This window comes from Mesocricetus auratus, unplaced genomic scaffold (genome assembly GCF_017639785.1).
Source record: "Mesocricetus auratus isolate SY011 unplaced genomic scaffold, BCM_Maur_2.0 Super-Scaffold_100010, whole genome shotgun sequence".
Taxonomy (NCBI): Eukaryota; Metazoa; Chordata; class Mammalia; order Rodentia; family Cricetidae; genus Mesocricetus; species Mesocricetus auratus.
Genome location: NW_024429194.1, coordinates 4,655,619 through 4,681,827, shown reverse-complemented (window position 1 = coordinate 4,681,827; position 26,209 = coordinate 4,655,619). Strand labels below are relative to the sequence as shown.

Here is a 26,209-nt window from a genome sequence, read left to right as displayed (position 1 = left end):
ATGCACATATACACAAATGCGCACACACATGTACACACACATGCACACATGTGCACATACACATGTACACATACATGCACATACACACATACGCGCACACACACACCCTCACATACACACATACACAAACACAGGCACACACACACATACACACATGCAAACACAGATGTATATATACACACATATGTGCGCACACATGCACACACATGCAAACACACATATGCACACATGTGCATGCACTGCACACACGTGCACACACACGTACACACACACCAGAACAGTACTGTTTGCGGTACCGGCTGAGGGTATTTCCCTGCAGACCTCAGGTGACAAATGGAAAGTTGCCAGAACCCAGCTGGACACACGCAAACCATGCGGCAGAGCCCTCAACGGAACCAAGAGCCAGCCGCAAGTTAGTACCAGACTTGCATCCCAAATGTTTCACAAAATACAATGAATCGTTACAGAAGACTCATTTGGACACTGAGAAAAAATTCAAGTGCATTTTAGCACAGGGACGACCTCTCAGTTCGGTCGTGGTCATGAGTTTCACCTACACATCCACATAGACTGAGGGAGACAGCTACGGCTGTGACTGAACATATACACTCATTGCATTTAGCCCTTTGCCCAGCAATATCGAGATCGGAATGCATTCCAGCAATGAAGTCTGCATTTTTCCTTTGTAGGAAGCCCTGTCAACCATACTCCTACCTCCAGTCTGCTGTCTTCACCAACAGCATCTTTATCCCCGCCCCCAGGGAGTTCTGTGTCCAACCGAGAACAAGAACACGGCATCTGAGGGTCCTTTGAAGCTAAGGATGTCTAAGCCATGAGGGAACTGGAATTCTCCTAAGATGGATTTCCAGGAAAGTGAGCCTAGAATGACGGGACCACTGGCGCAATGCCAGGAGCTGCCAGAACGTGGGTTCCTGGCACAAAAAGGAGAGCGTCTACCTCAGTTCCGCCATAAAGGAGAAAAACTCCTATTGGCACAACTGGCCATTTCCTGTGCCTCGGCTGCGTGCAGCCCAATGTCCACATAAATTATACGTAACACAACACATAAAAGCACACTGCATGACCGTGTCTGCGGAGTCAACTACCAGTTAGGTGGACCTTGAGCTAAATACTTACCAATTATGAAATTGGGCGTGAATTAGCCTGATTGTTTGCCCCAATTAAATGTGCTGTGAAAAGAATATTTACTCGTGTCTTCCAAGCCCTGGAACAATGCCTTCGGGTACAGACAATGTGTGAAGCACCCCGACATTGGCTTAGCACTTCTGACTTAGCACACCACGGCTAACACAAGATCTAAGCACTCTACTCCCTCACTACAAGGCACCACTGGAAAACTAATTTACTATCTAGTGAAATCATAAAATGTATTTGCCCCCCCCCAAAAAAACCAGTCATTTCTCAGCCTGACTGACCACATTTTCTGTTTCCAGCAAAGATTATATATTTCTTTGAAAACTGGGAGGAAAAGAAAAAAAGCACATTAATTTTTAAAGGAACTAGTTAATCCGTACAAGAAAATTTGATCAAGAGAACAAAATGCACGGACCACTGTCTCCCTCCCCACCAGTCAAACTAAGTGGCAGAAGACAGACAGACCGTCATTTAAAAAGGCTTAGCTCCGGGAGGCACTCAACATTTCACTGGCAGAAAAGAAGTTACAGGAAGATTTTAACTCAAAAATGGTTTGGTAATGCCTCAGCCTGGGAAAAGGTACAAGTGACAAGTTAGGAGAAGTTAAATGTTTAGTCCCCAAGTTTCCACATTCTAAAAGAAAGAAAAAAGTTTGCAGTGCAACCCAACTCAAAACAGTGATGGAAAACTGAAAAGAAAATAAAACGTTCTTCTTGGTAAGAGGGCCAGGCAAAGTCTTTGCCTTGATCAAATGCAAAGGACATCACACTCCGGGTGCCACAGTGACCTCTGCCAGCAGTGTGGTGGCTGTCCTGATGAGGAAGCATTGGCCATGGACGGCCGCTCAACTGTAACTCAGCCGGGGCTTTTTGGAAGACAAGGCCAAGGGTAGGAAAGGGGAAGTTTGCCTTGCCTGTAAAGGACACACAGTTCCTGAGGAATCTTGTCACTCAGTCATTAATTGTCACATGTCTTAAAGCAAAAATGTGGCAGGTGACCCACTCGTCCACCCGCAGACCCTAAATCCATTCCGTAGCAGAGTTTTGGTGAGGAAGCAGGTCCACACAACTACCTAAGAAACACCCGGCCACCAAAATGCTAGTCACAAGCAATGAATCTAGTCTTCCGTGAAGAAATACACACCAACAGGCAGGGATGAAAAAAATCAGTTCAACAGTAACAATGGGAAGAGGAAAACAATGGCTCTAAAAATAAGTCTGTCACCCGGAAGGAAGTCACTCACAGAAAGGAGCAGGCGTTGGGAGGTTAAGCTTGAGCTACTGTGCTCAGAGTGCTAACTGGTTATTGCAGCCAAGAAACAAACATAGGTGTAGCTGGGCAGGGGCTGGAATGCTTCCCTGGCATGTGTGAGCCCCGGGTTTAATCCCTGTACACAAAACCAACCACACCAAAGAACAGATCACTATAATGAAAGAGAAATCAAAGGAAGGGAGAACGGGCATAAACTAGTCAGTACTAAATTCTGAAAATTAAATTCCCATTACAAACTCAAACATGGCCAAAGTACTGGCATTCACAAATTCAGGTTCAAGGGATTTGAAGAATGCAAAAACAAACACGTACAAAACAAACAAACAAACAAACAAAAAACCCTCTGTAAATCAAAAGAGAAGAATCAAGAGACACAGAGATCAGTGCAATTCCAAGGACCATTTAACAGGGGCTCAGGAGACCATGCATGGCCAGTGAAAGGAATTCAGAATTGTTTAAATATTTGTTAGTGCTCAAAGTCTTCATTTAGTGCACGTGAATTTCACAGAAGTGTCGAGCTGGAGCAGTTTCAAATCCCAAGAGTAAAAACGAAAATCAAAACACTAGTGAGGGTTGGGTGGGGGGCTGGAGGGGAGGGAGAGGGAGCTGGGACTGACATGGGAAGCAAGCTTGTTTCTAATTTAAATATATAATAAAAAGTATATATATATATATATATATATAAAACACTTCTACTTTTAGTCAATAAAGGAGCAGGTCTACCCTATTGTAGGTATGGCATCTTCTCGGTGACAGATGACTGAAGATTCCTTTGCAATTCCGAGGCAAGGGGAACTGAAACATGGAATTCTATGTGTGAAACCTTAGGAAAACTAACATAATTTGAGCATCCATTTTTCAAACAATTGTATTCTTGCTGTCACTTGCTAAGTACACGGGTTAAATCACACATTTAAGATCCGTACAGAATCTTCACTGAAACTGAGACATTTAAGGGACAGACAGATGTCAGGCAGGTGAAGGCGCCTGATAACTTGAATTCACTCCTTGGGACCTACATGGTAGCAGAAACTCAGGGACGCTGTCCTCTGAGCTCTACAAGTACAGCACACTGAGGTACCCACATGCAGACATTCACACGCGTACATGGCTTGTGTGCATGCACGCGCTCACACACACACACACACACACACACAGGCATACATGGGTATATAAATAAAAAAGAAACTAAGAAAGTGAAACAGAAGATTTTAGGCAAATATTCACTCGATGTTGGCAAATGACACCAAAGAAAGATAACGAGAAGAGAGAAGAGAAGAGGAAGGGAGGAACAGGAAAGAGGAAGATGAGAAAGAGGGGATGTAGACTCAGTAGCGGCAGAGGGAGGGAGGAAGGGAGGCAGGGAAAGCGGCCAGAAGCAAACCAGGGCAGACACGGAGCAGGAGGAGGGAGGAGAATTGGTGTTTATGTCATTAAGTTAAAACAGGAAGTTTAAAAAGTCCCAATGCATTCCTGACAAGCTACTGAGTTTCTTTACTCACAAAAAAAGTTGCAGTCTTTTAGGGAAAAGTTCAGACCTTATATAACGGAAAGGCAGGTGTTTTTTTCAAAGGCTAGGTTTATGTGGTTTTTTACGTGTCTGACGAGGAACGGCCTGGACCTTTAAAGCGGCACACACAATACTAGGGTTCCCGGCTCTTTCTTCTGCCTGCAGCTACCTGCCTCTTACCTTAGTCCCTGTCCCCACTTCACTCTGAAGTTGGGCTGTAACTGAATTCAGGAGGAAGGCAAAGGCAGAGAGGACGGAGGGCTCTGACATCACTCTCTCTTAACCGCGTGTGCTGAGCTAGAGCCACTGCCTGCCTGGGAGCAGCCGTTCACGGCTGATTGTACCCAAGGAAAAACTTCAGGTTTTACACTTAAAGACCCAAGGTACAAGTGTCCACTTCCTCTGTCCCTTCAAAGAAGGGGCTGGCCACCAAGAACCCTGCATCTTACTATTTTGTATTGTTGCTAGAAACTCAAAAGCTTTTTGTTTTTGTTGTTGTTATTTTGCTTTGGTTTGGTTTTTCAAGACAGGGCTTCTCTGTGTCGCCCTGGCTGTCCTGGAACTCACTCTGTAGACCAGGCTGGCCTCAAACTCACAGAGATCCTCCTGCCTCTGCTTCCCTAGTGATGGGCATGTGCCACCACAGCCCCAGCTTAGAAATTCAAAGTGTTAAGCATGTTGGTTACTTCCATCTCTATGGCCAAAACTGTAACAGAAACAATTTGAAGAAGAAACCCTGATTTGTCATCATGACTTCAGTCCATCGAGGATTGAAAGGCATTGTGGGATAGCTCGGCTATGGTTGTAGGAACATACAGCAGAGCCTGCTCAGCTCTTGGCAAGCCAGGAAGGGGTGGGTATAATCTCCAAAGGCCTGCTCCTAGTGGCCGACTTCTACCAGGCAGGCCCTACTTCCTAAAGGTCTGTCAGACTCTCAACGGTACCCTGACAGGACCAGTGGAAGGCACTTCAGATACAGGAGTCAGGAGAAGCCTATAGACCTTCTCTGTCTCTCGGCTGGCTGGAGTGGAGCCAAAACCTTTGCCTGACGTAGGTGGGAAACAGATGTGGTCAAGAAAGCAGGTGGGCAAAGTTTTCGAGACCACCGTGAGACAATCCCGGAAACAAGAGAAAGCCAATCCAGGAAGCTGAATCTATCAGGACAAACTTTTCATTGACAGACGTCTTTGCCAGGACATGTGCGGCTGAGCTCCCAGCTTCAAGGTGCAGAAGTCACCTTTACTCAATTACTGCTGGAGAAAAAAAAAATCCTTCCACCCAGAAAGACATGGGCGTCAGATAAGCTAAAAATTCAAATGTCATGGAGCTCACAGGGCACAGCAAGTGAAAGCATCACAGGCGACACAACACTCTGCTGTCCAACACACAAGCTACACGTCACATGTGACTGGTTAGATTTAGATCCGCTAAGACTGTGCAGGGTATCAAATCCAGTTACACCGCTTGCTGCAAACCTGATGAGGCTGTCATATTAAACAGAATAGAAACAGACGGCTGCTAACATTCTAGAAGTTCTGAAAGTCTGTGTTATTCCAGGATGTTATTATCACAGACGCATATGTCAACTAGGTATAAGCAAGCTTCCTGACAGCTACCCTTTATGATGACTATATCCAAGAAAAAAAAAGCAACCTGAAAAGACGCAAACTGGAGTCTTTATCCATGATTACTATCTGTGTTGCTTTGAATAAGAATGACTCCTATAGTCACCAAGGAGTGGCACTGTTTGAGAAGGATTAGAAGGGTTAGGAGGCGTGGCTTTGTTGGAGTAGGTGAGGCCTTGTTGGAGGAAGTGTGTAGCTAGGGGTGGGTTTTGAGGTTTCAAACCTCACACTAGATCTAGCACATCTCCCCTTGGCCTACATCAGGGTGTGGCTCCAGGGCCACGAGTGTGCCATGCTCCCTGCCATGATGACAATAGACAGAACCTCTGAAACTGTAAGTAAGCCCCAATTAAATGCTTTCTTTTATGAGAGTTGCCTTGGTCATGGGTGTCTCTTCACAGCAATAGAAACCCTAACTAAGACACTGCCTAACATCCTGGATGCCTTAAATTATGTCATGATAGGAGCTGCAATGGAACAGACGTGAAACATAAATCAGACTGACTGACTGACTTGCCCTCAGGCAGAATGTCAAGTTCCCTTGCGGCAGCACACACCAAATTTCCTTTATTGGCCATGCTCTTCAACCCAAAGTCCCATAAATCCTCCCTGGATAGCATTGGGGAAGGGATCGTGCACATAGAATTCATTCAATAAACATCTCTTGTCCCAGGACACACTGTCATGAAACTTTGAAACGGTTCAATGAAAGAAAGAGGAAGTACACTGAAAGAATTATCTGTCAGTCAAGCTGACATAGAAATGGTGTGTGTGTGTGTGTGTGTGTGTGTGTGTGTGTGTGTGTGTGTGTGTGTGTGTGTGACTAATGGTGCCAGGAGTGAAACTGTGGCCACAGAACTGCTATGGACAAGGTGGAACTTCAGTCAGCCATGTCTCATAAGAGCCATGATACTTAACCCTGTGTTTGATCATTCATTTAATTGGTTCTCATGTTTCCTAGTTTTATCATAACATTTCTGAACCTAGAGGTTACTCTATATTCGTTTCCCTACCAGCATTTAAGATAACCCACTTGGACTTCGAAGGCCTCGGGGTTATTTCCCTGGGGGCCCCTGTGCTTTGCACAGAATTTCCATTCAAGGCTGAGCTTCAGGGAAGGCCCTGAGCCTCCCAACTTTACAGGTTCACTCTCTGCTATCAAGGAAGTTGCAACTTCAACAACATAGAAGGATGTAAACTTGGGGAGCAGGGAAGGGCAGCCATGGAGACAATGACTGATTACTCAGGCTCCAGTCTGTGCTCTTGGCTCTAGCTCCCTCTGGGAGTTAGGATGGACCAGCCTCGTCTGAGATGTTTCCCCATCTCTGTCACACCCTCCTGCCCTGAGATCAAAGCAAACGCCTTTGGAACCATGCTCACTACATACAGGAGACTCGCTGACTCCGAAGACATCTCTAACGTCCCTGATGGGCTGCTTGTTCTTTTTCCTCAGCGTCTGGGTATACGTGTTGTATCTCTTTTTCACGGCAGCTGCTTGGGTCCGAGTCAGCGTCGACAGGAGCGCTTTGCCGTCTTCCTCTTCATTCCCGGAGACTAGAGTTGACAATCCCACATCTTGTAACCATTCCGCTTCAAGCTCTCCTTCTGGAAACAGCACGGGCAAGGGGAGGTTAGATCGTTTCTAGAGGACCTGTGGTGCATGCAACGAACCTCTGGATATACCAGATGCTCGGGATCATCAGGGAAACATATGGTTATCTTTCTGTTGTTGCTCCAAGACAAGGTCTTGGAACTCATGATCTTCCTGCCTCTACCTCCAAATTGCTGGGACTGCAGCAGGTACCACCACGGCCAGCTACGACTGCCTTTTCTTCTGCAATAACTATGAAAGAATAAATGGAAAGTCTGTACTCTTTTATAACATTAGCAAAAATCAAGTAAGGCTGCCCAGGACAGCAAGGTTACGTGGCAACCAAGAAAGGCACTTTCCCTTGTTAGAAGGTCAGAGATAAGCCATGGATGGGACTTCCAATTAAAACAAAACAAAAGCAAAAAAGATAAAATATGATCATTTTGGCTAAAATCCTAACAGGAGAAAGCATGGTATAGCAGCCACTCAAAAGCAGCTGCCAATCCACCACTTTGCAGCCGACTGACATAAAAAAAATGCCTCCAGTCCCTTGTTCCCCCTCAGCAAATGGGCACTGTGCATTTCCCTTCCATTGTGTGGTTCCAGCACCAACCGTGAACACAGGGCCAGTGCTCTCCTCTCACAAGTGGGGCTCAGTCACCACCAACAGAGTTTCAGCTTTCTCTGCCTTCGTGCTCTTCTTACCTTGGCCATGTCCTGTGGGATGGCTGGAGGCAGCCTAGCAGACTGTCCCCGCTGACTGCACACACACACACTGCTGCTGGGCCCACCTCAGTCATACCCTCGCTTGCTCTAAACCTATCCATGTGAGTGCTGGACCCCAATTAGGGCTTTGTCCCATGGATACCGTAATCCCGCTCTCTCTGGATTCCCCTCTATCCACTGGTTGAGTATAAGGGTCCTGGATGCCTTCTCCTCTTCCCTTTAACCCTGGAAGATGTCCCAACCCTTTCTCCCAGGGTCTATTGGTAGTAAACTATTCCTGTTAAGCCACATGTCTGTGGTGTTGTTACGTCCTTGCAACCCCTGACCAGCAAACTGGACATAAGTCAACCCAGAGCACAAGGGAATCCGCAAAGAGAAACAAGTATTCATGTTATTTTCCTGTGGACCCCTAGCCACCAAGCCACCCGCCGAGACGAAGAAGTACCCCGTGGGCCCATGGCATCCACACCCATCACCCTGGAGCTCCATCAGGGCAGGGCCGCAGCGTATAGCCACCTTCCTGAGAGAGAACACAGTGCCCAGCTAGAGGCACTTACCACAATAGGGATAGCCATACAATTAGCATGCAGCTAGCTACCAGGATACCTTCCTGAGAAACTACTTATGAATTTGGCAAAGAACCTGGCGTAAAACATTTAATGGCTGTTCATTTCCCTTACGCTATGAACATGACGTAATCTATTTCTCAGAAAGCGACTCAAAACCCGAGGTTCATCTGTAAGCATGGATTAGTAAACGAAATGGAGGAAAGTTAAAGGGACTCAGAGTACATACCCTGTGCAGAAAAGCCACTGCATACACACTTCCCTGGGGACTCTGCTAAGCAGGCTTATCACCAACGGGGGCTGTTTGATAAGCAGATGAGGCTGACGTGTAAACACGTTTCAAAGCCACAGCCTAGGAGTCCTGAGCTCTGCTTACATGGTTGCACCCATCCCTCTATAAACAGGCGAGCTGAATGTGCTCTCAGAGTCCCATTTCCTAACTTGGCAAGGATTTTATTTACTACTTGGTTGCTCCATAAGCCGTCCCTTTAGCAGAGATGAAAGGTGAGTTAATACCAGCTGCCATGTGGGACTGCCATAATGGGACTAGAGCGAGGTCAAACCTGGGATGACTCGGAAGGGATTCTTTTACGCAAGTACTGGGTAAGGCTGCCGTGTCTCAAGACGAAGTCAGAAATGTAAACAAACATTAATGTATTAATGTTGTAAAGGTTGGATGTGAGGAATAACGAAAGAAGGATAGCGGAAAAGGACAACAGAGCCAACACAAATCATGGGAACTGACGGCTTGAAAACCTCAGACATTTCCCGAGGGCAGAACATAGCTAGGATGCTTTCCGTGGTGAGAAATACCCATAGCAGACACCGGTGGGGTTCGTTTGCTGACTTAGGAAGAATGAAGTCTTCAATGTTCTCCCTTCCAGCTGCCACGTGTACATCAACCCTGAATACCCCCAATGATTTTATGCCCCATGCATCCAATTGCCTACTAAATATCCGTTTGACTCTATTAATCATGTTATATTCTGTAGAGTGCAGCCTTCCCACCAGCCTGGTTCCAGAGCCACATCAGTCCGAAATGAACACACAGAAGGCTATATTAATTATGAAGCTGTTGGCCATTTGTTTGGTTTCTTACTGGGTATCTCTGACTTAAGTATTTACCCCATAACTGTTAATCTAAGTATTTCTCTTACTGGAGAAAGGGGTCCGGACCTCTCATTCCTATGGTGGCTACATCATGACTCCCTGTGTTTCTGTTTCCCAGAATCCTCCTCGACTCCTAGTCCCACCTATCTTGCTTCCCTATTAGCCAACAGTGCTTTATTCAACAACCGATAAGAGACAGATTTACAGAATGGCATCTCCCATCAATATTCAACACGTTCCAGCCTGAGTTCACCACCTTCAACCCCCTACCCTGGTCCTCTGCCACTCCTCCACGTTTCCATATGCAAAGCCCATCACCAACTAATGGAGCAAAGGAGTGGCCTCAGAGGAACCGACTCCAGCGCACTGCCAAGGCTTTTTATATTATGTCCTTGTCACGTCTCAAGATGCCCCAACCTCCTTCCTTCACGGTACTCTACATAGCTGATGTATGTTCTCACACTGTGCAGTCCAGGCTAGCCCTGAGCTTGCCATCCTCCTGCCTCAGCCCTTCAAGTTCTGTAGTACAGGAACGCACTACTGATGCCCTCGCTTCCTCTGCCTCTCTTTATCTGTTCTGCCACGGTCTTTGTCAAAGCCGCCACCGCCCCCTGACTCCCACAGCAGGCTCCCAAGGGCTCTTCCTAGATGCCTCCAAACCATGTCCCACGGCTGTCACCAAATGAGTCCTTGTAGATGTAAATAGAAACGTCTTCTCTCCCTGGCTTTAATGTGTTCTGCGACGTGTATTTATTGTTATTTTGTCTTTTTTTTTTTCTCCAGAGCTGAGGACCGAACCCAGGGCCTTGCACTTGCCAGGCAAGCGCTCTATCACTGAGCTAAATCCCCAACCCCGCGATGTGTATTTATTTACGCGGCATCTCCTCACCTGTTCCCCAGGCTACCTGTGGGATCCTCCGTGCCACATCTGGACTGGACGGGCCAGTCATCGTCGGCTCCGTCATTACTGGCCTGCTTTCAGACCCAAGCTTCTCTCTCAATGAAGTCTTTCTCCTGAACCCAGGAGACAGGTAATGGCTTACTGACATCAGCCCCAATTCTATTTCCTTTTCCTTCAAGTAATTTCCCGTCTTTATCTCATTTTATTAAATCCCACCCCCCCAACCCCCAACCCTTTCTTCCTGTTAGATCAAGTTCATGGAAAGGGAATGCTTCCGGCTTCTGGTGGAGCGCCTAGCTGAGGGAAGGGGCACACACTTGTTGAATTAATTAGTTGATTAATTAAGCTTCAAATGAAAAATATAATCTTGGATACTATTATAGCGAGTCATAAAATTGATGAATTACCAAACACTAACTTTTAAGACAAGCTACCTATCCCGTGCAGCATTTCACACCACAAGTCTGGCTCCACAGAAAGGGCGTTGGAGACACATATTAAAACAGGAATCCAACCTCCCATGGGAGTCAGTGTCATGTTTATCAAAGCAGCACTATGTTACAAGCTTGGAATAAAACACATGAAATAACTATATAGAGATATCAGAAAAGAACCAAACAAGGGCAGGAACCGGAGAGGTAGAAACCCTAAATTTCTATTTAGGTAGTGTACTAGTATGACTTGAATTTACATTGGTTTTTGGCTAAAGTCATTTTTTCAAGCCCTGATATACAATGTGGCTGCAGCGATACTAGAAAATGAATTTAGGAAGCTGAAGGGATATGAGGCCAAGATTCAAAACAACAGCTATATTTCCAAATATCTGAAACAATGCAAGGAGAGAGGCCCAATTGAAGGCTCCCATTAAGAAGATGAATGGAAGCTGCAGAGACAGCTCAGTGGTTAGGGGCACTTGCTGCTTTCCCAGAGGACCTGGGTTAGGTTCCCAGCACCTATACTGTAGTTTACTGCCTCCAGCAACAGCCGGTCCACAAGATTCCACAACCTTTTGGCCTGACAGGCACCAGTCACACACGCAGTTCACACACATACATGGGAGTAAGCACTTATACACTTATACACACAAAATAAAAATAAATCTTTTAAAAAGAATATGAATAGTTAAGTCATAGAAGCTTTTGCAATGCATGCTTCACACACACACACACACACTCACATCTTGAACGCATTAAAAATTCCTACAAGTCAGTAACAAAAGGATAATGCTTTCAAATACTTGAGAAATTTCACAAAGTGCATAAAAGGAAAATAAACACAGGGAACACATCATTAGTCACCATTAATCATCAATGCCACATAATCAGACTATAAGACACTTGCACATGTCTAGAATCACTCCTATTAAGAAAACTGATAATATCAGGAGAGGCAGTTGAGAAAAAGAGAGGTGGAAAAGGGAGGGGAGTTGAGAGGAGGACATGGGGGAGCAGGAAGGGTGAGTTGGGGGAAGAATAGAGGAGAGCAGGGTGAGAGATTCCATAATAGAGGGAGTCATTATAGGTTTGAGGAGAGATCTGGCACTAGTAAGATTTCCAGAGATCTACAAGAATGACACTAACTGGCAAACTAAGCAGTAGTGGAGAGGCTACCTTAAATGCCCCTCCCTGATAATGAGATTGATGATTACCTTATATACCATCCTAGAGCCTTAATCCAGTAGCTGATGAAAGCAGAGGCAGAGACCCACAGCTAAACAGTGAATTGAACTCCTGGAACCCAGTTACAGAGAAGGCGGAGTGATAAGCATAGGGGTCAAGACCAGGCTAGTGAAAGCCACAGAAACAGACTTATCCAGACCCCCTAAATTTGGGTGTCAGTGAGGAGGCCTTGGTAATCTATAGGGCCTTGGGTAGTAGATCAGTACTTATCCCTGGCATATGAATGGACTTTGAGTGCCCATTCCACATGGAGGGATGTTCTCTCATCCTGGACACATGGGGGGAGGGCCTAGACCCTGCCCTGGATGAAGTGACAGACTCTGGAGATCCACCATGGAGGGTCTCACCCTCCCTGGGGAGTGAAGTGGGGATCGGGTGGGGGGTTGGGAGGGCTGGAGGGGGCGGGGAGGAGGAGAGGGAGAGAGAGCTGGAATTGACATGTGAAACAAGCTTGTTTCTAATTTAAATTAAAATAGAAATAAAATTGATAATATAAAACTTTGCAAAGATTTGGAAGAAAAGGAAGTCAGTCTTAATCTGTAGGGAAAGGTGTAAAATGGTACAATTACTTTGGAAAAATCCTGGCAGTTTCTTATAGCTAAACACACTTAATAAAAATTTGTGTATCTGAGAGAAATAAAAATGTATGTTGCCCCACAAATACATTCAACAAGGTTTCTCAAATCACCCATTTTCAAGTGCTTAAAACTGTAATCAAAGTGAATCTATGATGCCATTGTCGGATCACGATGACTGATGTGTTCCTGCAGAGGACTACGCTGTGAAGAGCTGAACCATCCCCCACCGTCTGCTGGAACCACCATCCTCAGCACCACGAGTGTAGACATGGTGTCAGGAAAACGACATTTGCAGATAAATTGTGGGTTGAATGTATTCATTAAAACATGCCTATCATAAAAATGTTCAACTTCAATTGACTCGTCATACGTCAATAAAGATAAAAACTAAAAATGAAAGAAAGGACAGCTTCTAAAACACACACACACACACTTGTACCCCCCCCCACACACACAAATGCAGTTGCACTCTAGATATAGCTCAGTGGCAGAGTACTTACTTGCCCAGCCCTGGGCTCCACGCAAAGTATAGCAAAGCAAAACCCAAAGCAAACCCCTGGCAAAACAAATACAGAAAGGCCATATTGGGATAGAGTGAGCCTTTAATTCATAACAGCTAGCACCTTTGAAGAAGAGAAGGACACGGGTACAAACACCTGGAGCGGTCTGAGGCGGGGGACGGCACAGCACGCCGCCTATACAGAGCCAAGAGCGCCAGTGTCCACCAGCTTCAATCCAGACCAGGAAAGCAGCAGCACAGGGCTCTCCTGACAGCTCCAGAGGGCAAGACCCAGCTGGCTTTCTAGTTCTACCTTCCAAAACCGCAAGGAATACATTTACATCGTTAAAAAAAAAACACACCCAGTTTTGTGGTACTTTCTCAATGCATCCCTAGAAACAAATGCCAACCACCCCAAATCGAAAAGCAATGACCTACTGGTATTCTACCTGAATCTCATGAATGCTGAGTGCAGTCACATAAACCCTATGACACACAAACATGGGAACCGTGGCTACCTTTGGCCCTAGACTGTCATTGGGGGAGGTGTGACAGAGAAGGATGGACAGGAAGTCTTCTGGTTGAATGCACTCCACCCCCTCCCCCACCTCTCTGAGAGATAAGGTCTTATTACACAACACAGTTTGGCCTCAAACTAGTCATCCTCCTGCCTCGGCCCCCCTGAGTGCTGTGATCATAGACATGCGTGGCACAACCTGACAAAATGAGTCTTGACCCACGTGGGTTAGAGGAGGGCGTGCCTTTGCCTTCACCAAAGGCCACTGAATTGTGCACACTTAAGATCTTTTCATCTTGACAATTGCTTTCAAAGGGACACCTGCAAATAAATATTGACTCTAGATAGTGAGCCTGCATTTTGTAGCAGTTTAGGATAGCAGAAAATATCTCTCACGGCCGCCGGGGCTTGAACAAATGGTAAGGGTTACCCATGGTGGGAGTAAGAGCCCTATCCCTCGCCATGTAAGGGAGTTACTTTATAAGGAGAGAATGCCAGCAAACCCCGAGGCCTCAGATAGACTTGGAGGTTACCGGGTTGCTAGGAAGGAAAAAACCAAGCAGGGATATGGGACAAGAAGCATTCTCCTTCAAATGTCTGCATGAGAAGGTAAAAAGGCAAACGGAAGCAAACATAGGAGCAACAGGAATACACGCCGCACACTTCGCTGCTGGAGAACCGTCTCCTGAGACAGACGCTCATGAACTACAGTGTGAGGGCTCCTGCTTCTGTGCATGGGATTCTAATTGACTACTTAGGAATGACCATGTCTTGGTGTTGGGAAAGACTAAGACAGGAGGATGAAGGTTGAGAAGGCTTCTTAAGCAGGTAGCCGTCTTAAGATTAGCTGCTGGTTGATGAAACAGTTCTGGGCGTTTTATACACCCACGAGGTCAAGCCAGGCAGGACACGCTGGGCTGTCCTTTCAGCGCAGGATCCCGAGAGCCAGGAACCATTATGCTCTTTTTCGCTTGTTTGTCGTTGTCTGTTGTTTGCTTTGGGTTTTGTCTCCGCCCTCAATGCTTAACAAGATTGTTACTTTGTGGAATACCAAGCAGTCCAAATATGTTAATGGCAACAAATGTTAGAAACGTTTCCCTCTAAAATCATTAAGGCAAACCTCTTGCCTCCTCTCTTCCTCCCCGCTCTCTCTCTCTCGCTCCCCTAAATGTCAAGTACACAGATGTAAATGTCAAGAGCATCACCGTGACCAGACTGTTTGATGAGAAGGAGCCCACCCCAAGGGAACACCACTCCCAAGCAGGGAGACCAAAGGACTCTTATCTGGATGATTCCAAGGCTTGCCCTCCCTCGCTGAAGTTACTCCCACCTCTACTGATTAGATACTTGGTGGGCTGACTTCTTCCCCAACAGGAAACCCTAAGGAAACCCACAGGGTAGGGCCAGCCTCTTACCATCCACAGGCTTGACCTCTGTGGTGGGCGTGGTGGGCGTGGCGGGCGGCTCCTCCTGGGCCCCCACGATGCTACTCTCTTTAATACTCTCGATTTCCCTCCAGAACTCCTCCACCGATGTGCTGCTGTCGACAGAGGCTTGAGAGTTGGAGCGGCTGAAAGTAGGAGGGTGCAGGGACTCATTGGAGAGCATCCTGTTAATTCTTCGGCAGCGGGGAATGGATTTTCTGTGGGAAGAACAGCAACTGAATGAAACCGGGTGCCCATGTAAAGTCACAGGGAAAAAAGAAAAACAAAAACAAAACAACAAAAAAAATGGAATCTAGGTTGTGTCAACGGGGAGCAGTGAGTGCTTTCAGGAGGGAATTGACAGGATGAGCTCCACTTGGGGAGGGCCATTTCTCCCCCACACTTCATAATGATTCTGTATAGCTATATGAACACTAACAAGAAGTTTTTTTTGTTTTTGTTTTGTTTTTTCAAGACAGGGTTTCTCTGTATTGTTTTGGAGGCTGTCCTGGAATTCTCTCTGTAGACCAGGCTGGCCTCGAACTCACAGAGACCCGCCTGCCTCTGCCTCCCGAGGGCTGGGATTAAAGGCGTGCGCCACCACCGCCTAGCTCATTAACAAGAATTTTAAAAATACTCATCACACACGCAATGGTAGGTTACATCTGTCAGCAGAAATGGGTACCACTGGAGCTTGCTTCTGAAAAGTGACTTAGAGGATGGCAAAGAGGTAAGAAGGCAGCTGACAGGCGTCCGTTGGCGTAGCTATTGAGGAAAGGCAGATAATAGGTACAGAGTGCTGGCGACGACTCGGAAGAGACTGGAAGCTTTGGGTGCGGTTGGTGGAGTACAGCAGATGGCTCACCTCCCTGGGAAACTACTACAGTCCCTCAAAACTCATTTTTTTTAAAAGGTGTGTTACCGCATAACCCAGAAATTCCCCTTCTGGAGCACAGCCCAAAATAATTGAAAACGGGCACTCTGCGAGGCATCTGGACGCTCGTGCACAATAGCATGTGGCCATCAGAGGGCAGATGGATACGGTGTGGTAGAACATGGGGTGGTACTTTGAAGACTGTGGCTCAGTGGCAGAGCGCTTTCCTAGCACGTGCGAGGCTCTGGGCTCAGTGCCCATCGGTGGGGAGCGCACTAGAAAGGGCGTTCTGAAACATGCTTCAGCATGGCGTCAACGTGAGGCACTGTGCTGAGTGAAGCGAGCCAGTCAAAAAGGAACGCGTGTGCAATTCCATTTACGTGAGTACTGATCGCAGCCATATTCACAGAGACAGAAGGCTGTTCCAGGAGACGAGGGTCTCAGTTTTGCAATATGCAAAGAGATCTGTGATGGTGGTGGTTGCGTATTAGGACTGGGTCTAGTAACACGGGACTATACTTGCAAAGGCTTAAGATGTTAAGTGTTATAGCCATGTCTTTTAAAGTTGTAAAAAAAAAAGACAATATATCATAATTTTATAAAATCAACTATGGAGATGATAAGGTAGTGAATAAAAACGATGTGTAACCTGTAGTAGGACAAGGAAGTGGACTAGGAGCCAGAGATGATGGGGGATGTTCTTCTGTATGCATGTTTCTCTTATTGGTGGATGTGTAAAACACTGATGGGCTATGCAGGAAGCATAGGCAGGGCTAGGAGATGCGGAGAATTCTGGGAAACGTAGGTAGAGGGAGCCCGCCAAATGAGTGCCCAAGTAAGGGCCGGGAGGAAAGGACACACCAGGTGTTCTCCAGTAAGAGAAGACCACGTGGAAATACACAGATTAATAGAAATGGGTTAATAATTAAGACAGAGCTAGCCAATAAGAAGCCCTATCCACAGGCCAACAGTTAAATAATTAATATAATGTCTGTGTGTTTATTTGGGGCTACGGGACCTGGCGGGATCTGGTGGGACAAGAAACCTTCCAACTACACAGAGACCCTTGGCAAAAGTGGGGGGAACACATCCCCACTAAGTGTGTGATCACAGGCTGAGCGGGGCAGTGTGGCTCCTCCCACAGTCACTCACTGCCTGGCAGCAGCAATGTAGAGAGCAGCAGCTGAGGTCAAACCCTGTGTGGTTCATGGGGGTGGCTGCCCATGTAAAACACCCTGGACATAAAAACAGTTGAAGGAAGCTTGCTTTAAAAAGTGAACTACTGAGATGTCAAGATGTGGCCACCGATTACACAAAATAAACCTTTGACTTTTACAGGATGCAATTGACAAACACGACATGTCCTGGGAGCACACTCTATCTGGTACTCCTGAGTCCCCAACTATGAAGCCTGAATCTCTGCCTTTATTCGGTAAAATCCTGTGCTCTTATTTGCTATAGTTTGGATCTTAAACCATTCCTGAAAGCCCCTGTGTTAATTAATGGTCTGCGCCTCAGCTGGGGTGCTAGGGAGAGGTGGCGGTACCTTTAAAATAGGAGGTCAGGCTTGTCACTGGGAGCAAACACTTGGAAGGGAGGTTGTCAGGCTGGCCCCTTCTCATTCTTGGATTCTTGGCCATTGTGTGTGGACAGATCTCACACACATACTTATACAAACACACCACACACATGTACACACAAACACACACACAGACCATACCACACCATACAAAAATGCACACATACACAGCCAGGCAGTGGTGGTGCCTTTACTCCCAGCACTCCGGGAGGCAGAGACAGGCAGATCTCTGTGATCTCGAGACCAGCCTGGTCTACAGGAACTAGCTCCAGGACAGCCTCCAAAGCCACAGTGAAACCCTATCTCAAACCGTCCACCCCCCCAAAAAAAAAACCCAAACACACATATACACACATGCAGACACACAGACACACACACAGACACACCACTGGAAAGGGTTAACCAGAGAAAAAGCATAGTAGTATCCAACTCTGGGCTGTAAGGCTCCCAGGACAGCTACATTTGGTAAGCTGGGAGCAGTGGACTGTCATCAAACTTAGCCATGGTCTGCAGCATTGGTAAGATTACCCAAGAGAAGCAAGGATGATGGTCTACTAACAGGACCAAAACCTTCCATCACTCTGTTTTTTTCTAGACTTGAGTCACTGTTGTAGGAAGATTCTGCACCTGCGTCATTGACCCTTTCCTGAGGCCTGATCATAAATAGTTTAATTCTGACATTAACTGGCAGCAGAAATTTTACTTTTTAAAACTCAGAACACTTTAGAAAAAAAATGAAACACTCACCTCTAAAAAAAGCATGTGTTATGCAATAAAAAAGAATTCTGGGCAGCCTTGTAGGATAAACTGTTGATAAGTTGTTCTGTAAATTCCTTACACTTGGGTAAGACAGATCGGTTTGTGCAGCTGAGACTCACATTCTCACCAACAGGCTACAGTGCTCCCCTTAAGGCTTTGGTGGTTGTGTTTCCCTTTTGTAACAAGGCTAATTCTGAACACCACTACCAAATTGACAAGGTATTGGTAAATCAACACAGGTTTCTTGTAACGCTGAAACTGTCACTATTACAATCCACTGTCCTCCAAGTATCTTATTCAGATAAAAGCATGTCCAGAAAGATGCCTAATTGTGGGTTCTATAGTCTAACTTCTTTAAAAAAATAAATACACATGTTTGTATGGAAGATCTCGTCCTGGGTTTAATTCCTAGCATCAGACACTGTGTGTGTGTGTGTGTGTGTGTGTGTGTGTGTGTGTGTGTGTGTGTACAGTTTTAACATAGACTAAGTTTTAAGAATTATAATTAGTCTAAATACAAACTTAAAATCAATAATTATGTAAAACAAAATAGAGGCTCTTTCCCCATCTGAATTATATCAATTTTACTGTATACAACAATTCTTTAATTCTTTTTTTGGGGGGGGGGTTTCGAGACAGGGTTTCTCTGTGGCTTTGGAGGCTGTCCTGGAACTCACTCTGTAGACCAGGCTGGCCTCGAACTCACAGAGATCCGCCTGCCTCTGCCTCCCAAGTGCTGGGATTAAAGGCGTAATTCTTTAAAAATTATTCTTATTATGTATATGTGTAGGCATTTTTGCTTAACATGCATGGTGCCTGCAGAGCCCAGAGGAGGTAACTGGATCTAGGACTGGATTTAAGGATGGTTATGAGCTGCCGTCTAGGTTCTGGAAAATGAACCTCGGTCCTGCGAAACAGCAGCCAGTACTCTTAACTCCCGAGTCATCTCTCAGACTCCATACAGTTCTTGTTTCCCTTACTAAAGAAAAAAAAATAGGTCAGAGACATTTTTTTTTTGCATACCACGTCATTGACTGCAGGCAGTAGAAAAAAATGTACTCTGGAATCTAAGCAAATGAGCAAATCTACCCAAGAACTGAAAAAGCTTGAAATCACATACTGGGGAAATGACAAGAAAGCCACAAGGGAAGATAAGCTTAGAGCTAAAAACCATCAGCTTGGCTACAGCAGAGTTCCCTACCCAGGCAAAAGACACATCAGCGGAATCTCAAGGAGACCTTCAAGAAACTGCCAGCAGCAGGAACAACAGGTGTGTGACACTGGCCCCAAGCAGCTGACAGAGATCGCCATCCAAAGAATCCGTTAGCTGTAGGGAGAGCCTATTATTTTTGGCAGAGAAGCCAGACAGCACTTTTGGGACAGGCAGCCTTGGGAGAGCTTTTGCATTTGTGGGAAGGGCTTCAGATAGCTCATCATCACCCTGCCACAGATCACAGCCCCCCCTCTTGATACATTGTATAACGACGGTCCCCGGGCCCATTTGACAACTGGTTGAGGTGTGGTCTACCGATTCGTACCTCACCATATTAGGACAGATTATGCTTAGGTTTCATCCGATGTTTGTAATTTTTTTCGCCCTTTTAGACCAAAACAATGCCAGGAAAATCTTACAGAAAAAACAGAATGTCATTGTGTCACACAGCAGCTTTAGCTAGGAGAACACTACGAGGCTTAAAATACACCTTAAGGGTATGTGAAACAGGTTCAAAATGAAATCAGAACAGGAAAGGTTTTACTCCTCCACGCCTTCATCCGTTGTCTCTTTATTCCCGTCGGTATCATTTGCTGGCAGTCATGATAGCCGTGGAACGCCCTATCCCCTCCCCTTTGTGGTCAGCGGATACAAGTGCCAGGCTTCCTCGCCTCCGTCCATTCCGCTGCAAGATGCACGCCGCTGCACTGGGTCGTATGCTTGTTTTATTTTTCTGTGGGATGCTATCCTCTCTTTCAATGGCACAACTGTTAGACTACTTAATGCTATCCCAAATCTCCCTCGCAATACCCTTTGCTTTATGACCCTAGGCTTCTCCAGGCTTATTTAAAGAGCTTTGCTTCTCTAGGGCATTTTTTGTCTTACTCTTGTCTAACGTGTTGTCAGATCCACCCAACAAATGTTCCAATTCGTATTGCATCTTTCATATCAAGATATCCTATGACCTCTTTTCTAAAGATTCTATTTCTTTGCTGACATTGTCCATAATTTCACCTTTTAATATTTGCCGTCTAATTTCGTTAAAAATGTTTACCAATACTTGAAAACTGTTATCTCTCCAAGCCAACTATCTGCATGTTGACATGCTGCTAACATACACTGAAAACAGCCAGTTCTTACGAAGTCATTCTTTCCTATCTCCAAACTTGTTATTACGTGGAAAACTGTCTTTAAAAGCCCTCCAGGAAGCTTTGCCCTAGAGAAGGCCCTCTTCTCCCAGAGAGCTGGGGCGAGGGAAAGACTCCTTCAGCCCCATCATTAAGGCCGAGATGAACTTTTCTTAGTTTAAATTTTGTCTGGTTTCAAGCACATGAAGGGGAGCGTTGTGGACACTTCTGGCATCTCTTACTTAGAGGGTCTCTCTCTCTTTCTCCTTCTCCCTCTCTCTCCCTCTCTCCATCCTCCCTCCCCCTCTGTCCTTCCTTCTCTCTCTCTCTTTATGGTTTGACCCCAGCCTCTTCTGCTGCTGAGGTGTCAGCACGATTACCACAGAGTGCTCCCCAGAGAGTCCAATCTGTCACAACAGGGCATCCAGCCAGCTACAGCTCCAATGCTGTCTCCAGATCCCAGTAAAGTCCCTTGACTTAAGCAGAGGTGACTCTCTGTCTAGTGGGATACAGGGGGATACGTGACCAGGGAGGTCAGTGACCACTGAGCTCCGCTAACAGAGGAAGAGTGCCCTCTGCTTTCCTTTTTCCCACTTGGCTCCCATCCACGTCTTTGGATCCATTGCTCTCCAGTGCAGTTTTTAAAAGGCGGGGTTTTTACATTCCTCCTTGTCAGAGGTTACCACGGAAATTATAGCCCGTCTCTAACTCGCCTGCGTCCCAACTGGAGCACACTGCAAACCCACTGGGCTTTGAGACAGCTGTATCATGGCTGGGGAGATGGCTCAGTCAGCAAAAAAAAGTGCTTGCAAAGTTGTCGGAAAGATGTGAGTACAATCTAGAGGGGAAAAAGTCAGCTGCAGTGGTCCACACTTGTAACCCCGTTGCTGGGGTGGCGGCAATAGGCAGATCCTGGGGGCTCACTGGCCCAGCCAGCCTAAACGCATCTGATGAGTTCTAAGCCAGCGAGAAGATTCCGGTCTCTAACAAAGAAAGGATGGACAGGTGGGTGGCATCTGAAGGATGTCGTGGCCAAGGTTGTCCTTGGGCTACCGTGCAAAAAGTGAACACATGCATGCAAACACCTACACATGTGTACCTGTGCATACATGTACACACATACAGGTTACAGATATCTATGCATGGTGTGCATTGTTTTAACTAACTCCAAACTCTCTTCCAGAGCAAAAGGACTTTTAAAAATATTTTCGCTACGTAATGTTTTGTGAGCCTTTGTGTTGACCCGCGTTATAGCAGACTTTTCCTATGATGATTTGCTCTCACTCACAACCTCATTGGATCTTTTTACATCAGCCTCCTGAAGCCGTCAGTGCTGGGATCCCACATCTCATTGCTTGAGGAGGGTGTCACTAAGAGTCCCGTGTGACGCAGAAATTCCTGCTGCAGTTGTAAGGAGTGTTGAGTCTCCTCTAGACTTCAGGGCCGGCGAGCTCTTTCCTCAGTTTTGACACCCACCTTCCATCACTCCTCCCCGACACTGACACAAGACATACTAATGTCCCTTAGCTTGTCTGGAAGGCCACGCTTTCTCTTCCAACAGGACACATGCTCTCTCAGATCTTTTCTGCCTAGAACACTGTCCCGAGGAGGCATGCCCGTGTTACCACCACCGTGTCAGCCATATTGTAGAGACTCGGAAACACTTGGAGAGAGAGGATGAGTACCCCTAACAGAACACGGGGATCAGCTCAGACCGTTGCATCTCCCTCAAAGCAATCCCAGAAGTCCCCTGAGATAGCTGTATATCCCTGTGTGACAACGCATATTTCTCTGTCAAAAGAATGAATGCCATTTTGTGATGGGGGCGGGGCTCTAAATCCAGTTGGCCCAGCTTCAAATGCAGGCTCTATGGCCTCCTGGCCCTGTACCTGTTTAAGATTCTGGAACCACTGTGCCCTCCTTTCCTGATGCGTGAAATAGAGATACGAACCACACAGTCTCTGTGGGGTTGTTGTGAGGATTAACTCAAGTCAGGATAAAGACTGGGTCAAACGTCTGGCAAGCCGTGAGCCCACACGGTGGTAATTTTATCACAATGTACTCATCTGCCGACCTGCATGGAGCTAGATTTGAACTCGGGCTACAGCGCCTGCTGAAATATCACAGGGCGCTGACACGTCACCAGAAATGCAACCGCCCAGACTGCATTCGTCAAGGGCTTCTGAAACCCGAGTTTGTTCCCCAATTTCCTTACAGCACACCCGGCCCTCGGACCCAACGCTGGCCCGGATCACGTAAGACTAGTTCTCTCCTGCGATTAGCAGACAGGTGCTATTATTCCGACACAGGGGCTACCCCTTTCTCTTCTGGCCCCCTTCCTTCTTTGGCTGCGGACGAGAAATAAGCCGGCGCTTTGGAAGCCATCTCAGTCAGCACTGCGAGAGAAAGCTTAGGCATTTTATAGCGACTGGTAGTGTGATGGGGGGGGGGTGTCTCAGAAGCAGCACCACATGTTTGCCCAACTACGGACTTCCAAAAATGCGATGGGGAGGGGCAGAGGCCCACTTATTTTTAAAACCGCCTTTATTTCTGTTACTGCCATTTGTGGCCCCCAAAAGATTTTTCCAACTTTTGTAATTAGAAAGCACACTTAAATAAACCACACAGAGAAGGGCAAGATGAGACTCACTCCACCCCACTAAGGGGAATGCCCAAGTAATAATAGCAAGGAAGGTTCTAGGAGTCAGCCAAGACGGAAGGGCAGCCCAGCTGCTGGCCTCACCTTGGTCTGGGCTTGTCCGCCAGAGCCCCGAGACAAGCTCAGCTCTGAGTGGGCAGGAACCACCTCAGACCAAGCGACTCCCAAGCTTTCGGGAAGATGGGACCAAACCACACATCTCCCCTTCCTAAGGGAAAGGAGGACCAAGTACAGTCACATCCTGGTGAGAGGGTCTTTGAATGACACAGGAGCCGAACAGTGAGGACATCAGAAGAAGTCACCCCGGGACACCATTCCCAGCAGGGATGCTGTAGGGCAATGCTGGTATCTGGGACAGACTCTTGTGACGCAGCCGCCTGCCCTCTGCGGTTGCTCAGTAGGCCATGAAGATAAATTACTGTGTGTGTCTATAGTCTATGCAGATACCCCCCAACTCCTGATGGCTCCATTTAATGATCTTTTGAGTTTACGACAGTACAAACACAAGAATCAGTCAGTCCATTATCACCATTATCGACACCATTCATGCTAACGAATTGTGAGAAACATCCTTGTTTCCCCCTTTCTGTGTGTGCTCCAGAAACTCAACCATGACAGGACAGCGTCACCAACAAGCTTACCACAATCACCCTGCCGGCTTTTCGCCGGCCTTTTACATGGGCCCTCTTGGGTAGACGGGATAACTAAGCTCTCTGGTCCCTCTAGACAGACTTTCCCCGTGTGGGAATGGTCTTCCTCCTGCTGCAAACTCACAGCAACTCAGTTTAAAACCAGGTGATTTACAACAGCACCTCTATTCCCCGGAAGCAGTGACCAGGCTTAGGATGGCAGCATCAGCCTCTCTTGACATTCCTTCTTTCACTGGGTCCTTTTTTCCACACAAAGACTCACTCCACGGTGGTTTTACTTCTGGACGGTTCCCTGGGGTAATAATAACCACCTGCGTTCCATTTGTTTTCATTGGCCAATCTGGAGATGGCTGGTCCCTGACACCCATGCAGCCTGAAACTGTAACACCGTAAGCAGTGTTTCTGATGAAACCGTGATCCTAGGATCAGACAGACAGGAAGTGCGAGACATTTTCAGATATCCCAGCATGTTTTATACATAAGGGGGAAAGCCCTTGGAGCTAAGAAGTGAGTTCAAGGTTGTGCGGTTGTGTTTTGAGAACCCACACATCCTGACGATGGTTCCATTGTTTTCCCCTGGTGGCCTGTCTCTTGATCTGCTTACGTTTACAGTCATTTTCATTTTCCAGAAGCATTACAGTTTGACATCTGCACATTTGATGATCCCCTTTGTTCCCTTAATATGTTTCTAAGAGAACACATGACAAAATAAAGTTATGTTTTTAGCATAAAATGATGAGAGTTACGCCCTTCATCAAAACATGTAATAAGAAGAAATCAATGTCCCACATAGGCTCATGTGTGTGAACACTTGGTCCCAAACGGTGGTACTGTTGGGGAACCTTTAGAAAGGGGAGCCTTGTTAAAGAAGGAAGTAGTCACTGGAGGCAGGTTCAAGGTTCTGTAGCCTCACTCTGCTTCCTGTTCCCTCTCTCTGCTTCCTGTGTTCATATGAAACGGTGTGTTCGGTCTGCTCTATAACCTGTGCCCCTAAGTCAATGCCTTTGCACACCTGTGACCCCACATCAATGCCTCCCCAGACCTGTGACCCCACATCAATGCCTCCCACACCTGTGACCCCCACATCCATGCCTTCAAACACCTGCACCCCCACATCAATGCCTCCCACACCTGTGACCTCCACATCAATGCCTTCACACACCTGCACCTTCCCTGCAAGGATGAACTGTATCCCCTCTGGAGACATGGTCCAAAATAAACCCTTTCTCCCCTAAGCTGCTTTTGTCAGAGTGTCTAATCACAGCAACAGAAAAGTAATAACACAAGGTCACCTAGCATAAATACAATTTTAAATATTTACTTGAAATTAGTTTTAAATTGTCATTAAAGAAAAATAATATTTAGTACTGACATTATGACAGTAATCTAGTACTAGGGCAAAGTAGCAGGCCAAATAACCCAGACATCTAAGTTATATATAGAACATAGATAACACTAAAACATTTGAAAACAATGCCGTGTATATCTGATATAAAAGGAACAAATTAGCGCTATTCCCTGCCAACATTAATAATGCAAACACTCAAATGCTAACGATGACAGCAACACAAGTGAGGGCATTTGGAATCCATCCCCCTTCTCCAGTCCATTCAAAACATGATGAGCACTGATGAATCTCACATATTTCTACAGTAAGCCATGGGATCATTTCTCATAATGGGTCCTCATAATGCCTCTTGGGCAAGACAAAGAAAGCCCCAGGCCAGCACACTCACCACCCATGTCTGATAGGATTGTGCAGAGCAAAGAACTTCAATTAGAAGATGGTGTCATCAACGATTTCAGGCTGGCTGCCACTGAGCACACCCGTGGCTCCTCCGTACACCAGGACAGACAGCTTTGGTGGCTAAGTGTCATCTAACTCCTGACAGTAGACAGGAAACCATAAATCTATGGTCGATGGGTCATGATGGAGGACAGAAAGCTAGTTTTTCCCTGCCCTCTCTGTTGACTGACGCCCTTTCTTTCAGAGAGAAGGAACCCATCCCAGGAAACTTCCTTTCCCTATAGTCCCCGTCCACTAATTTCCCATCGCTCTTGGCCACTGTCAATAGTTCTTTATGAGAATCGATGATTTCTGAATGGACTCTGCAGGACCAACCCTCTAAGCTTCATAAACTTTTAAAAAACATGAATGATTAAACATTTCATTGCGTCTACTTCCAATTACATAT

General features: G+C 46.4%; 1 protein-coding gene across 3 annotated transcripts in view; it reads right to left on the bottom strand.

Annotated features, from left to right (window-relative positions):
* Positions 1 to 26,209, bottom strand: part of Arhgap28 (Rho GTPase activating protein 28) — a 153,426-nt gene that overhangs the window by 46,599 nt on the left and 80,618 nt on the right. For all 3 annotated transcript variants that reach the window (XM_040752888.1, XM_040752890.1, XM_040752889.1), the window contains exons 2-3: positions 15,145 to 15,371; positions 6,950 to 7,167 (exon numbers count right to left, since the gene is read on the bottom strand). In XM_040752888.1, coding sequence (XP_040608822.1) covers positions 6,950 to 7,167; positions 15,145 to 15,371 — 445 coding nt within the window. The remainder of the gene's footprint in view (positions 1 to 6,949; positions 7,168 to 15,144; positions 15,372 to 26,209) is intronic.